Source organism: Heptranchias perlo, chromosome 14 (genome assembly GCF_035084215.1).
Source record: "Heptranchias perlo isolate sHepPer1 chromosome 14, sHepPer1.hap1, whole genome shotgun sequence".
Taxonomy (NCBI): Eukaryota; Metazoa; Chordata; class Chondrichthyes; order Hexanchiformes; family Hexanchidae; genus Heptranchias; species Heptranchias perlo.
Genome location: NC_090338.1, coordinates 71,388,549 through 71,405,035, shown reverse-complemented (window position 1 = coordinate 71,405,035; position 16,487 = coordinate 71,388,549). Strand labels below are relative to the sequence as shown.

The following is a 16,487-nucleotide window of genomic DNA, read 5'->3' as shown; positions in this document are numbered from 1 at the left end:
TTTGTACTGCCTCGAGAGCAAGTATGTCTTTTCTTAAGTATGGAGACCAAAACTGTATGCAGTATTCCAGGTGCGGTCTCACCAATACCTTATATAACTGCAGCAATACCTCCTTGTTTTTATATTCTATCCCCCTAGCAATAAAAGCCAACATTCCGTTGGCTTTCTTGATCACCTGCTGCACCTGCATACCAACTTTTTGATTTTCTTGCACTAGGACCCCCAGATCCCTTTGTACTGCAGTACTTTCCAGTCTCTCGCCATTAAGAAAATAACTTGCTCTCTGATTTTTCCTGCCAAAGTGCATAACCTCACATTTTCCAATATTATATTGCATCTGCCAAATCTCCGCCCACTCACCCAGCCTGTCTATATCCCCTTGCAGGTTTTTTATGTCCTCCTCACTCTCCACTTTCCCTCCCATCTTTGTATCATCTGCAAATTTTGATATGTTGCACTCGGTCCCCTCCTCCAAATCGTTAATATAGATTGTAAAGAGTTGGGGACCCAGCACCGACCCCTGTGGAACACCACTGGTTACTGGTTGCCAGTCCGAAAATGAACCATTTATCCCAACTCTCTGCTTCCTGTTTGATAACCAATCCTCCACCCATGCCAGAATATTACCCCCAATCCCGTGATTTTTTATCTTAAGTAATAATCTTTTATGTGGCACCTTGTCGAATGCCTTCTGGAAGTCTAAATACACTACGTCCACTGGTTCCCCTTTATCCACCCTATACGTTATATCCTCGAAGAACTCAAGCAAATTTGTCAGACATGACTTCCCCTTCATAAAGCCATGCTGACTTTGTCCTATTAAATTATGCTTATCTAAATGTTCCGTTACTGTCTCCTTAATAATAGACTCCAAAATTTTACCCACCACAGATGTTAAGCTAACTGGCCTATAATTTCCAGCCTTCTGCCTACTACCCTTTTTAAATAACGGTGTTACATTAGCAGTTTTCCAATCTGCCGGGACCTCTCCTGAGTCCAGGGAATTTTGGAAAACTATCACCAAAGCATCCACAATCCCTACTGCCACTTCCCTCAAGACCCTAGGATGGAAGCCATCAGGTCCAGGGGATTTATCCGCCTTGAGTCCCATTATTTTACTGAGTACCATCTCTTGAGTGATTTTAATCGTATTTAGCTCCTCCCCCCCGAGAGTCCCCTGTTTGTCCAGTGTTGGGATATTCTTAGTGTCCTCTACTGTAAAGACTGAAACAAAATATTTGTTCAGCATTTTTGCCATCTCCATGTTTCCCACCATTAATTTCCCGGTCTCATCCTCTAAGGGACCTATGTTTGCCTTAGCCACCCTTTTTCTTTTTATATAACTATAGAAACTCTTGCTATCTGTTTTTATATTTTTTGCTAATTTCTTTTCATAATCTAACTTCCCTTTCTTAATCAATCCTTTAGTTACTTTTTGCTGTCTTTTGAAGAATTCCCAATCTTCTATCCTCCCACTAAGTTTGGCTACCTTATATGTCCTTGTTTTTAGTCGGATACTATCCTTGATTTCTTTACTTAGCCACGGGTGGCTGTCATTTCTTTTACACCCTTTTTTCCTCAGTGGAATATATTTATTTTGAAAGTTGTAAAATAACTCCCTAAATGAACACCACTGCTCACGTACCGTCTTACCCTTTAATCTATTTTCCCAGTCCACTTTAATCAATTCCGCTCTCATACCATCATAGTCTCCTTTATTCAAGCTCAGTACGCTTGTTTGAGAATCAACCTTCTCACCCTCTAATTGGATATGGAATTCAACCATGTTGTGGTCGCTCGTTCCAAGGGGATCCTTAACTAGGACATTATTAATTAATCCTGACTCATTACACAGGACCAGGTCCAAGGTTGCCTGCCCCCTTGTAGGATCAGTTACATACTGCTCAAGAAATCCATCCCTGATGCACTCAATGAACTCGTCCTCAAGGCTGCTCTGCCCAATTTGATGTGTCCAGTTAATATGATAATTAAAATCCCCCATAATTATGGCTGTTCCCTTATTACATGCCCCGACTATCTCCTGATTAATACTTCTTCCAGCAGAGTTGCAACTATTAGGAGGCCTATATACTACGCCCACTAATGTTTTTTTTCCCTTATTATTCCTTATCTCCACCCAAACTGTTTCATTATCTTGATGCTTTGTCCCAATATCATTTCTCTGTATTACAGTGATTCCTTCCTTTATTAACATAGCCACCCCACCTCCCCTTCCTTCCTGCCTGTCCTTCCTGATTGTTAAATACCCTGGCATATTTAATTCCCAGTCGTTGTCACCCTGCAGCCATGTTTCTGTAATGGCCACAAGATCATACCCATACGCAGTTATTTGTGCCGTTAACTCGTCCATTTTATTACGAATGCTACGTGCATTCAGATAAAGAACTTTCAAATCTGTTTTGTGACGCTTAGTTCCTGCTTTTTCCTTTTTTAACACTTTACCTATTACTCCATACCTTCTGTCCCTTCCTGTTACGCTTTCCCCTCTCTCCCTGCTCAGGTTCCCAACCCCCTGCCACTTTAGTTTAAACCCTCCCCAACAGCACTAGCAAACACTCCTCCTAGGACAGCGGTCCCGGCCCTGCCCAGGTGCAGACCGTCCGGTTTGTACTGGTCCCACCTCCCCCAGAACCGTTTCCAGTGTCCCAGGAATTTGAATCCCTCCCCCTTGCACCATTCCTCTAGCCACGTATTCATTTGAAATATCCTCCTATTTCTACTCTGACTAGCACGTGGCACTGGCAGCAATCCTGAGATTACTACCTTTGAGGTCCTATTTTTTAATTTACCTCCTAACTCCCTATATTCTGCTTTTAGGACCTCATCCCCTTTTTTACCTATATCGTTGGTGCCTATGTGCACCACGACAGCTGGCTGTTCGCCCTCCCCCTCCAAAATGTTCTGTAGCCGCTCCGAGACATCCTTGATCCTTGCACCAGGGAGGCAACACACCATCCTGGAGTCTCGGTTGCGGCCGCAGAAACGCCTGTCTATTCCCCTTACAATTGAGTCCCCTATCACTATAGCTCTGCCACTCTTTTTCCTCCCAGCCTAAGGTTCCGTCCTCACTACCCTACCTATAAGACCATCCCTAATGTTGATCATTCTTTGCATCAATTAGTTCTTTCTGATATCTGTCTTAAGCTATCCCGTCACCAGTTTTAGATGATGCCCCCTTGTCCTAAGAGTCATTTTAAAAAGCCCCACTAATGATAATGAGTTCTAGCCATTTATTTCACTCCTGCACCAGTCTGGTGTTATCACCCATGTCTGTGACATCCAAGTTGAGTATCGTTCCTATTGATGACACAGTAACTTGCTGTACCTTATGAGAGGTCCCTTCTCCATACCAAGGTTGTACAAACCTATTTGAGGTATCTGCACTAATGAGGCTTTTTAAAGAGCAATAAATGAATATAATGATACACTGAATATCTGTAGCACTGTGATGATTGATGATCCTTGCACTTAGTTGAAAATTATCATCCCTGTGTTTAATCACTCAATTTCTCCAGCCTGGTTACACTGCAGTTTTTATTGCAAAAGGCCCATCAGCTCCCAGTTTTGCAGGAGGGGGATAGCTTCTCATTTTGTCTTCACATCTTTAGGAGGCAGAAGGAACTGTTCAGGAACAAAACACTAAAATAATGTTCTCCTCAATTTGCAATATTGCAAGTAATGATTGTGGGACTTTGCAATTACTTGGCTGCTGCTCCAAAATAAAGCATTTAGCCGAACAATAAAATTGTTTATTCCCTTTTTAATTAGTGGATCACATTAACAGATTACCCATCTGAGATTCAGTCTGGGACATCTTATACTAGCAATTAAGAATGCTGGAAAGAGTACTTTTAATAAGTGCAAGTCATACTTGTACTACAAGCTCTGGTATTGCTGTGCGACTGGAAGGTGCCATTTTATTGATCTGCCCATTACATACAGCAGATTACAAGGCATTCCTGTTCCAATTCCGAGTATTTTTTTGACGTTTGCAGCAAGGTTGCCACAATGATTAAGTTTTTAATAAAGCTGCAGTTTTCTGCCTTAGAAATTGAAGGACAGTATAAGATGCTTTCCTTCTCTTAATAAAATTGAAACAACCAATTGCCCGATTGCACCTGCCTAAGTTCTGCTCCTGGTCCATCAACCATCACAGCTTCTTATACCCCAGCTCATGAGGGAGTATTGAAAAATAAGTGCAGGATTGGAAATTAATTTGACTGACGACACTGTGCATTACAGACACTGCCAGAACAGTAAAGCCTTATATTTCAATGTAGTAATAAGACAATAGCCTACGATTACACGCTACCAACTATCTTTTTCTGCTTTTCTCCCTCCTTGCCCTTCTGTCATGAGAGGTATTGACCCCTTGCTGGGGTACAGGCACACTCTCGTGCATGAGCATAGACAGTGAATACCAGCACGTTAATTACTGGGGGGAGGGAGTTCAGGGGGCATCGCACCCTTGTGCAGGGCAGCAGCATTCCATAAGCTAGCAAAGGAGTCTGCATGGCATGCGGTGTCACCAGATACAAGGACCTGTCTCCTCACAGCACATTCAAATGCCCTGTTCCAAGGGTGCAGCTTATATCTTGACTCAACCTCTATCCAACCATTAACGATCCCCAAAACGGGACTCATGAAGATGTTGAAAGTCATGATGGTTCTTGAGTGTTCATGAAATTCAGTGGTAGGGTACCTCTGCTGAGCCCAGTGCTGTCCTTCTGACGTTACTCACTAACTAACACTCTTGTGGGAGCACCTTCTCCACAAGGACTCCCAATGGTCCAAGGATGAAGCAGACCCCACCTTCTCAGGGGATGGGCTCTAAATGCGGCCTTGCCAGTGTTGCTCACATCCTCAGAACAAATAGCAAAAAACTTTCCAGCAGGGTTTGTTTGAGCGGGAATCCTGGTTGACTTTGGATTCCCCAATCCAGGAGTGCTGAGGCCAATCATAACACCCTCAAACATTGCAGTTAGTTCAAAATGTGTAGCAATAAAGTTTCATTTAAGCTCACGCAATGACCTAGTAGGTAAAAGCACCAGAAAGCTGAGGTTTTTGCACTAAGTTAGTGATCTCAGCTGGGGTGGGGACTTGGGTGTGGGGTGGAGGGGGTGGGGTTTACAATTCACTTCTACATCTATACAAAGGAGGTGAGAAATCAGCCAGGGTTCTTGCTTCTGGTCTCTTCCCAGTGAGCCCTGCTGGAAAGTGTACTTCTGTGGGCCTCAGGTGAAGGCAGGATCTGGCTTGACTGTGATGGTGCTTCCAACCCCATGCCCTCTCCATCACATAGACCGCTTACTTCCACCTCCTTAACATCGTAAGCTTCTACCCCTCCCTCAGCCTATCTGGTGCTGAAACTCTCATCGATGCCTTTGTCACCTTCAGATTGACTGATCCAATGCTCTCCTGGCCGGCCTCTCATCCTCCACCCTTCATAAACTTCAGCTCATTCAAACAATACTGCCCGTATCCTATCCCGCACTGGTCCCATTCACCCATCACCCCTGTGCTCACTGGCCTACATTGTCTCCTGGTCCATTAACAGCTCGCATTTAGAATTCTCATCCTCATGTTTAAATCTCTTCACGACCTCGCCCCTCCCTATCTATGTAACCTCCTCAAGCCCGAGAGCGGGAGAACCTTCGAGTAAACGTTGGGCACTGGTCTATATGTCTCAGTACCACATTAGGCAATGCACATGCCTGCTGAGTCATGGGTGGAAACACCAACAGATATTTCAGCTCATCGCCCGCGCCCCCTCTCCCCACTTCATCTGCCTCATCCCATGTCCTTTTTATTTTTCATTGCAAGTTCACCTCTGTGACTGACCCACATTTCTCCAATGCGTAGTTTTCCGAGTTAATGCCGGGAGCCTCGCCCCCTGACCCTGCATATCGGGAAGTCACAGGTGCACAATTTTACGTTCATTAATTCTAATGGACAGAAAATTGCAAGAGGTGGGCTACACCTGTGATTTCTTGACGTGCACAGCCAGTGAACAAGACTCCTGACCGACGGCAAGCTCAGATAATCGCCCCTACTGGACCATGTCGCCTCACACTGGTACATAAAGTGATGTTAGACTTCACAGAATTTTAATGAAATTCACTTTGGAAATTTTGCTGAAAAGAAATAGACTTTCTTCAGAGCAACACATGTCCACATTTTCATTGCTTGTCGACACATCTCTTCAGCCCCTGAACTATTTCTTCTGCCACATCTTTCACATAAACTCTGCACGTCTACACAGAATATCCTGATGATTGAGCACTGTCAAAGCTTCATATTCGTTGCCTAAAGAATTGAGGCCAGGAAACCACTAAGCAATATCACTGTGAATGCTGTGCAGTGAAACTCAGTTGATGTTTGACACACTGTGCTTTCTGACTTCAGTATTTCGGTGAGTTGAGAAGCAATCTGATAAGCAACCAGGGCCCTGACCAGCAGCAAACACTGAACGCATGCTTTGAGAAGTTAATGGAAGGAGTGGATCAGAGCTTGCTAATCAAGAACAGAGACAGGTAAGCTCAGCCAATGAAGTGAAGTTAAAGGATGATGGTGTCGGGTCATAATGAGGGGCAAAGTTTTACCGAGGAAACATGGCTGCCCCGCCCACAGCAAACATGGCTGCCCCGCCCACAGAAAGCATGGCTGCCCCGCCCACAGCAAACACGGCTGGCCTGCCCACAGACAGCATGGCAGCCCCGCCCACAGACAGCATGGCTGCCCCGCCCACAGCAAACATGGCTGCCCCGCCCACAGAAAGCATAGCTGCCCCGCCCACAGCAAACACGGCTGGCCTGCCCACAGACAGCATGGCAGCCCCGCCCACAGACAGCATGGCAGCCCCGCCCACAGACAGCATGGCAGCCCCGCCCACAGACAGCATGGCTGCCCCGCCCACAGACAGCATGGCTGCCCCGCCCACAGACAGCATGGCAGCCCCGCCCACAGACAGCATGGCAGCCCCGCCCACAGACAGCATGGCAGCCCCGCCCACAGACAGCATGGCTGCCCCGCCCACAGACAGCATGGCAGCCCCGCCCACAGACAGCATGGCAGCCCCGCCCACAGACAGCATGGCTGCCCCGCCCACAGACAGCATGGCTGCCCCACCCACAGCAAACATGGCTGCCCCGCCCATAAATATGGTCAGTCACAGTTGACATTTAATCATTATCCTCGAAGAGCACTTTTTTATTTCATTCTCGGGATGTGGGCGTCACTGGTGTGAGGCTGGAGTCACAAAAAGACCAGACCAGGTAAGGACGGCAGGTTTCCTTCCCTGAAGGACATTAGTGAACCAGTTGTGGTTTTACAACAATCCGACAGCTTCATGGTCACGTCTACTGATACCAGCTTTTTATATCCATATTTTTTTTTAAACTGAATTCTAATCCTCAAACTTCCATGGTTGGATTTGAACTCACATTCTCTGGATTATTACTCCAGGCCTCTGGAATACTTGTCCAGTAACAACCACTTCACGATTGTACCCTGATAAAAGCAACTTGCAAACAAGTGGATATTTACAAGTTGTTTTTATCATTCATTTCCTTCAGCCCTTCCGATTACTTGGGCATCTTTTGAATCCAATATACCTGCAACTCCACAAACTGTCCTTTTACAGTAAGTATGTGGAACAATAGCTGTTACCTTCCTGGACTATTGGTGTACAGTGCTGCACATAAACATTAAGTTGGGTTTATGAATCCAACATGCAATTAATACTGGATACGGTATCAGTGTTTAATGTACATTTATCTCTCTATACATCCATAAATTGACATTTATAAACATGCATAAATATATGTCTATCTGCAGGGGTCAGTACCACAACAGATTTTTTCTATTCGTTCATGGGATGTGGGCGTCGCTGGCGAGGCTGGCATTTATTGCCCATCCCTAATTGCCCTTGAGAAGGTGGTGGTGAGCCGCCTTCTTGAACCACTGCAGTCCGTGTGGTGACGGTTCTCCCACAGTGCTGTTAGGAAGGGAGTTCCAGGACTTTGACCCAGCGATGATGAAGGAATGGCGATACACTTCCAAGTCGGGATGGTGTGTGACTTGGAGGGGAACGTGCAGGTGGCGTTGTTCCCATGTACCTGCTGCTCTTGTCCTTCTCGGTGGTAGAGGTCGCGGGTTTGGGAGGTGCTGTCGAAGAAGGCTTGGCGAGTTGCTGCAGTGCATCCTGTGGATGGTACACGCAGCAGCCACAGTGCGCCGGTGGTGAATGGAGTGAATGTTTAGGGTGGTGGATGGGGTGCCAATCAAGCGGGCTGCTTTGTCCTGGATGGTGTTGAGCTTCTGGAGTGTTGTTGGAGCTGCACTCATCCAGGCAAGTGGAGAGTATTCCATCACATTCCTGACCTTGTAGATGGTGGAAAGGCTTTGGGGAGTCAGGAGGTGAGTCACTCGCCGCAGAATACCCAGCCTCTGACCTTCTCTTGTAGCCACAGTATTTATATGGCTGGTCCAGTTAAGTTTCTGGTCAATGGTGACCCCCAGGATGTTGATGGTGGGGGATTCAGCAATGGTAATGCCATTGAATGTCAAGGGGAGGTGGTGAGACACTCTTTTGTTGGGGATGGTCATTGCCTGGCACTTGTCTGGCGCGAATGTTACTTGCCACCTATCAGCCCAAGCCTGGATGTTGTCCAGGTCATAGAGTCATAGAGTTATACAGCACGGATAGAGGCCCTTCGGCCCATCGTGTCCGCGCCGGCCATCAGCCCTGTCTACTCTAATCCCATATTCCAGCATTTGGTCCGTAGTCTTGCTGCATGCGGGCTCGGACTGCTTCATTATTTGAGGAGTTGCGAATGGAACTGAACACTGCAATCATCAGCGAACATCCTCATTTCTGACCTTATGATGGAGGGAAGGTCAATGATGAAGCAGCTGAAGATGGTTGGGCCTAGGACACTGCCCTGAGGAACTGCTGCAGCAATGCTCTGGGGCTGAGATGATTGGCCTCCAACAACCACTACCATCTTCCTTTGTGCTCGGTATGACTCCAGCCACTGGAGAGTTTTCCCCCTGATTCCCATTGACTTCAATTTTACGAGGGCTCCTTGGTGCCACACTCTGCACTTCTGGCTGAAGATGGTTGCAAACATGCTGGACTCTGTCATCATTGAGGATGGGGATGTTTGCAGAGCCTCCTCCTCCAGTTAGTTGTTTAATTGTCCACCACTATTCATGGCAGGGAAAAGCCTGGGAACTACAGACCAGTGAGCCTGACATCTGTAGTGGGTAAGTTGTTAGAGGGTATTCTGAGAGACAGGATTTACAGGCATTTGGAGAGGCAGGGACTGATTAGGAACAGTCAGTATGGTTTTGTGAGAGGAAAATCATGTCTCACGAATTTGCTTGAGTTTTTTGAAGGGGTAACCAAGAAGATAGATGAGGGCTGTGCAGTAGACGTGGTCTACATGGACTTTAGCAAAGCCTTTGACAAGGTACCGCATGGTAGGTTGTTACGTAAGGTTAAATCTCACGGGATCCAAGGTGAGGTAGCCAATTGGATACAAAATTGGCTTGACGACAGAAGACAGAGGGTGGTTGTAGAGGGTTGTTTTTCAGACTGGAGGCCTGTGACCACCGGTGTGCCTCAGGGATCGGTGCTGGGTCTGCTGTTATTTGTTATTTATATTAATGATTTGGATGAGAATTTAGGAGGAATGGTTAGTAAGTTTGCAGATGACACCAAGATTGGTGGCATTGTGGACAGTGAAGAAGGTTATTTAGGATTGCAACGGGATCTTGATAAATTGGGCCAGTGGGCCGATGAATGGCAGATGGAGTTTAATGTGAGGTGATGCATTTTGGTAGATCGAATCAGACCAGGACCTACTCCGTTAATGGTAGGGCGTTGGGGAGAGTTGTAGAACAAAGAGATCTAGGAGTACAGGTTCATAGCTCCTTGAAAGTGGAGTCACAGGTGGATAGGGTGGTGAAGAAGGCATTCAGCATGCTTGGTTTCATTGGTCAGAACATTGAATACAGGAGTTGGGATGTCTTGTTGAAGTTGTACAAGACATTAGTAAGGCCACACTTGGAATACTATGTACAGTTCTGGTCAACCTATTATAGAAAGGATATTATTAAACTAGAAAGAGTGCAGAAAAGATTTACTAGGATGCTACCGGGACTTGATGGTTTGACTTACATGGAGAGGTTAGATAGACTGGGACTTTTTTCCCTGGAGAGTAGGAGGTTAAGGGGTGATCTTATAGAAGTCTATAAAATAATGAGGGGCATAGATAAGGTAGATCGTCAAAATCTTTTCCCAAAGGTAGGGGAGTCTATAACGAGGGGGCATAGATTTAAGGTGAGAGGGGAGAGATACAAAAGGGTCCAGAGGGGCAATTTTTTCACTCAAAGGGTGGTGAGTGTCTGGAACGAGCTGCCAGAGGCAGTAGTAGAGGCGGGTACAATTTTGTCTTTTTAAAAGCATTTGGACAGTCACATGGGTAAGATGGGTATGGAGGGATATGGGCTAAGTGCAGGCAATTGGGACTAGCTTAGTGGTATAAACTGGGCGACATGGACATGTTGGGCCGAAGGGCCTGTTTCCGTGTTGTAAACTTCTATGATTCTATGTGGCAGGACTGCAGAGCTTTGATCTGATTCGTTGGTTGTGGAATCGCTTAGCTCTGTCTATAGCATGTTGCTTCCGCTGTTTAGCATGCGCGTAGTCCTGAATTGTAGCTTCACCAGGTTGGCACCTCATTTTTAGGTACGCCTGGTGCTGCTCCTGGCATGCTCTTCTACACTCTTCATTGAACCAGGGTTGATCCCCTGGCTTGTTGGTAATGGTAGAGTGAGGAATATGCCGGGCCATGAGATTACAGATTGTGCTGGAATACAATTCTGCTGCTGCTGATGGCCCACAGCGCCTCATGGATGCCCAGTTTTGAGCTGCTAGATCTGTTCTGAATTGATCCCATTTAGCACGGTGGTAGTGCCACACAACACGTTGGATGGTGTCCTCAGTGCGAAGACGGGACTTGGTCTCCACAAGGACTGTGCGGTGGTCACTCCTACCAATACTGTCATGGACAGATGCATTTGGTGAGGACGAGGTCAAGTAAGTTTTTCCCTCATGTTGGTTCGCTCACCACCTGCCGCAGGCCCAGTCTGGCAGCTGTGTCCTTCAGGACTCGGCCAGCTCGGTCAGTTGTGGTGCTACCGAGCCACTCTTGGTGATGGACATTGAAGTCCCCCACCCAGAGTACATTCTGTGCCCTTGCTACCCTCAGTGCTTCCTCCAAGTGGTGTTCAACATGGAGGAGGACTGATTCATCAGCTGAGGGAGGGCAGTAGGTGGTAATCAGCAGGAGGTTTCCCTGCCCGTGTTTGACCTGATGCCATGAGATTTCATGGGGTCCAGAGTCAATGTTGAGGACTCCCAGGGCCACTCCCTCCTGACTGTATATCACTGTACTGCCACCTCTGGTGGGTCTGTCCTGCCAGTGGGACAGGACATACCCAGGGATGGTGATTGAAGAGTCTGGGACGTTGGCTGAAAGGTATGATTCTGTGAGTATGGCAATGTCAGGCTGTTGCTTGACTAGTCTGTGGGACAGCTCTCCCAATTTTGGCACAAGTCCCAGATGTTAGTAAGGAGGACCTTGCAGGGTCAACTGGGCTTGGTTTGCCTTTGTTGTGTCCGGTGCCTTGTGGTCCGATGCCGGGTGGTCCGTCCGGTTTTATTCTTATTGTGACTTTTTTCAGCGAGATTTTACAACTGAGTGGCTTGCTAGGCCATTTCAGAGGGCAATTAAGAATCAACCACATTGCTGTGGGTCTGGAGTCACATATAGGCCAGACCGGGTAAGGACGGCAGGTTTCCTTCCCTGAAGGACATTAGTGAACCTGATGAGTTCTTGTGTTTTAATTCCAGATTTTATTTAATTAATTGAATTTAAATTCCCCAGCTGCCGTGGCGGGATTTGAACTCATGACTCCGAATTATTAGTCCAGGCATTTTCGACAATGCCAACAATCAAATAACAATTCTGAAAAATTAAAACTTTACTGGTGGGGGGATATTTCCCTTTCTTAATGGTTTTTATCAAGTCAATTTTCTCCATCTTTTCCTCTCCTGAACATGTTGACTTCTTGCTGGCGTTTGATTCCACAAATGCTCACTGCCCTCTGGTACCTCACCTACGTCCACCTTGATGGTGAGAGTTGGCAAGCATCACAGTCCCGCATGACCCTATCCCTGCATAACAATCAGGGGTCGGGGTCCTGACTGACCTTCTCTCCCAAGCCCAGGTAAACGGAGCCCAACTGTGGCACCCTAACACTGCCCCAGTCCCAGCCTTGATCTCCGGTGTGTGCTGAGTCGTCTGATCTCAGCCAAGGCACGATATGGGCCACTACAGTTGGCTTCAACACACAGGGAGAGGCAGGTGAAAAATCAGCCTGATCACTACCGAGTGACTCCTGCTGGAAAGTGCAAGTGAATGGACATCGGATGTGATCAGGATCAGTTATGATTCCTCTCATGGTATAACTGCCTGCTAAGCCTTATGGGGGAATTTTAACTCCCGGGTGGTCGTCAGCAGAACATGCAGGCAGACTGCCCAGGAGGTGCTGTGGTGGCCTTGTCCATTTTAACGGCCGGGCCTCATTTAAATGCAGCAGGTCAGCTCCCCGCCCTAAACAGGTGTACAGAGGCAGCTTTCTGGGTGCTGGCCAGCAAATATCAGGCGGTATTGTAAAGCTCGGTTTTGTACTTACCTTACGGGCCCTCTGCTTCTATTGAACGGAGCGTCCACAGTGGGTGCTTTACTAAGCAGGCTGTCAAAATGGCTCTGAGTCCCTATCTATGTTTTAGGACCCCTGATTACCACAAATTCGCAAGGCTACCACCTGAGTCAGGACTCAACCGCCCAGGAAAACAATGGCGTTAAAATGGCCACAAGGCATTATAAGTACCGCTTGGATTTCAACTCCCACTCCGTCTGGTTTCCGCCAGGCGGAGGTGGGGAGGGGGTTTAAAATCCCACCCTTCACTGTCTGGATTCACGTGAAGAATGGGCACTTGGGTGAGATATTGGAGGGTTGACACCTGTGTAACTGTATCCAAGCAAGAATCATCAGTGTAAGGGGAAAAGGGAATGGCACTGACCAAAAAAACAAGATAAAAATGTATCTGGTTCAATCGTAGATTCTTTTTCTTTCAACTGTTTGATTTGTAAAAGGGATTCATACTGAACTTAGACATCAAGATCCCGTTTTGGTTTCTTCCCTCTGTTTCAGGTTTACACAGAATGTGTCCGTGTTTAAACGCGACGTGACCGAGACTTTGCGCATCAGCGCAGCTGCCAGTAACCCAGTGGGCACGGTAGATATGATGAGTTGACGCTGAACACTGATGGCAGAGATGATCGGAGGAGCCTCAGTGCCCAGGACAGTGAGCATTACGCCAGTGCATTTTGTTACTGCCGCAAAATAAAATGTGTCTTTTCCACCTTGGTACACGAGACAGTAGTGATCTTCCTGGGTTTGGGAGGGGGCAAGGGTAACTCACTAACAAAATCTGGCAGAAGTTCGGGGGGAGTTGGTATCTGAACTAGTGCCTTGCTTATTGCCTGGCTGACACTGGTCTCGGTGTCAGTGCAAACACTGAGTTCTGACCAAAACTAGTGTTGGTTAAAAAGCTCTCGATATTTTACAGTGGAGCCAATTCACGATAACCCTGATGAGATTACATTTAGCCCACAATGTAACACACTTCTCAAATGGGCTGAAGTTGAATTTCAAGAATATATATAAATTATTATATTGGTAGCCAGTCCCCACTTTGGCAGCCCGTTGCCAAAGATTGTAGTCCGAGTTACCTGGTTATATGTGAATAAATTCATCCTCCCTGATTTTCAAGGCTCTTTTATTTCTAACCGAGGTGTCCCCCTGGGTAAAAGCAGGGCACACAATGGCAAATTCAACCAATGAGGATTAAAGCAGGCTGGCACCTATGCTACGAGGGTCTCCATGGGGTCTTTTTCATCGCTTTCTCTGCCCCAGAAGTTCCGTGGGCATCAGCTGCTCTCTGGTACCTTGCCCAAATGGCCATAGTGCACGTCTAGACAAGAGGTGAATCTAATCTTGTCCTTACCTGACTTCTACACACATGCACGCACATACACGCATATACACACACACTCGCACGTGCAAGAATGCACGCACGCGCAAGAATGCACACACATATACGCACACACCCGTGCGTACGCGCGCACACTTTCATACATAAGGACATAAGAAATAGGATCAGGAGTAGGCCATACAGCCCCTCGAGCCTGCTTCGCCGTTCAATAAGAACATGGCTGATCTTCAACCTCAACTCCACTTTCCCTCCCGATTCCCAAATCCCTTGATTCCCCTAGAGTGCAAAAATCTATCAATCTCAGCCTTGAATATATTCAATGACTGAGCATCTACAGCCCTCTGGGGTAGAGAATTCCAAAGATTCACAACCCTCTGAGTGAAGAGATTTCTCCTCATCTCAGTCTTAAATGGCTGACCCTTATCCTGAGACTATGCCCCCTAGTTCTAGACTCTCCAGCCAGGGGAAACAGGCTCTCAGCATCTACCCTGTCAAGCCCCCTCAGAATCTTATATGTTTCAATGAGATCACCTCTCATTCTTCTAAACTCCAGAGAGTATAGGCCCATTCTACTCAATCTTTCCAGAAGGAGTCACTGCAATCACTGAGGTCAATTGTAGCACTCTCTATTGCTGCTCTCGCTGAGATCAGGGGGCGATTTTCAATTGCTGGCTGCCTGTGTCCCGTATGAAAAACTGGCCATCAGCAATTGAAAATCAAGGGGGCACCTCGACCACCCAAGGCCCACCTGATGCAATTTTCAGGGGGGCCTGTAAATGGGCAAGCAATCCACCTGCCTGAAACAGGCAAGAGGCTGTTTAAACGTGCAAATCAGGGTCACGCCAGTTGTAGGACCCTGTACAAATGGTCAGAGTGTGCGCTCTGCACCATTCGTCCATGTGCAGCAGGCGTTGAGCGGCCTAACAAAACAGCCTAGGAAACTCCTACTGGGCCCCCAAAAAAGCTCCAGTCTACTGCCGGCTGGATAGAGGTCCGTCCAGGATGACCACCTCCCCCTCCCAGACCCAACGGGATTTCCTGCCCTGTCACAACCAGCGAGCAACTGCGGGACAGCCGTTTGTCAGCGTGCTGATGAGGTCCGGGCCTCAGAACGGCTTAGGCCTTACGTTGGCACCATCTGCTCCGCAGACTTTGCGCACATTTCAGATGAAAATCAAAGATTCCGCCCCCCCCCCACCCCCCCACGATTGCCAGTCCTCCCGGAATTGCTCATGGATCTCCCAGGCAATCCCTCGAGCCACCTGGGAGATCATTGCACTTTAAATTTTCCGCCATAAGACCGCACCCCTCTCCTCCCCCTGCACCACGTGACGTCACTGACTGCCGCTAAGGAGAAGCTACTAGCTCGGCCACATCATTCCCCCCCTCTCCCGCAATCCAAGGTGCCATGGGAAATAGGAAAATGTGTCACTGATTCAGTCGAGGGCGACTCTCTGACATTGGGTTTGAGACAAGTTGTTGGGGCAAAGCAGAAGGAGTTTTACTCCAGATCCAATCATAATTTTCCTGACCTGGGAGTGCTTGATGCTGATACTGGGTGCCTGAAATGGAAACACTGGAAACAGGCTCACACATTCACAAGGTAAAAGAAAAGTTATAAAAACCAGACATCTGCAAAGCAACCAACGGAATCATCTTCACTTTGATAATGTGGTCAATCTGCAGTATCGAGAGGAAAACCTTATTACATGCAGACACCTGTTTATACTGTAGTATTCAAGAACTACACAAAGGGTGTTCTAAGGGAAGAGCGCATCCTCTTGAGTGGTAGCTTTAAAGGTCAGAGGTTGTAATGTTATAAGGGGGTTTACTGCCTATATAAGTTGTGTCACCATGGTGACTGTTTCCAGCATTTTGCCAATGTCATGGCATTACTCCCCAAGAATGACCTGGGTAACTTGCACTTTGATTTTCTAGGCAGAAGAACAGCTATGGTCATTAATTGTAGTAACATTATAAATAAGTTCATGGAGAATTATTCTGATCGCTCTTTCCAGTGGAATCGTAGCGGTGTCCTTTATGGATGCATTTGTGGTCTTGCTATGCGTGGTGACCGAAGCAATTCTCTCCACGCACCTCACTTCTGCCCACACAGTGTCAACCGTGGCTCAGTTAGTCGCACTCTTGCCTTTGTGTCAGAAGGCTGTGAGTTCAAGTCCCACTCCAGAGACATTTATCTAGGCTGACACTCCAGTGCGTTACTGAGGGAACGCTGCACTGTCGGAGGTGCAGTGTTTCGGATGAGAAGTTAAACCGAGACTCCGTCTGCCCTCTCAGGTGGAAGTAAAAGAACACGCAGCGCTATTCGAAGAAG

The 16,487-nt window shown here is 47.2% G+C and overlaps 1 protein-coding gene across 4 annotated transcripts in view; it reads left to right on the top strand.

Moving 5' to 3' along the window:
- The window catches only part of LOC137332605 (ran-binding protein 17-like), a 686,121-nt gene extending 672,597 nt beyond the window's left edge, over positions 1-13,524 (top strand). For all 4 annotated transcript variants that reach the window (XM_067996561.1, XM_067996562.1, XM_067996559.1 and 1 more), the window contains 2 exons: positions 6,427-6,554; positions 13,309-13,524. In XM_067996561.1, coding sequence (XP_067852662.1) covers positions 6,427-6,554; positions 13,309-13,411 — 231 coding nt within the window. In that variant the 3' untranslated portion in view covers positions 13,412-13,524. The remainder of the gene's footprint in view (positions 1-6,426; positions 6,555-13,308) is intronic.
- The last annotated feature ends 2,963 nt before the right edge of the window (positions 13,525-16,487 follow it).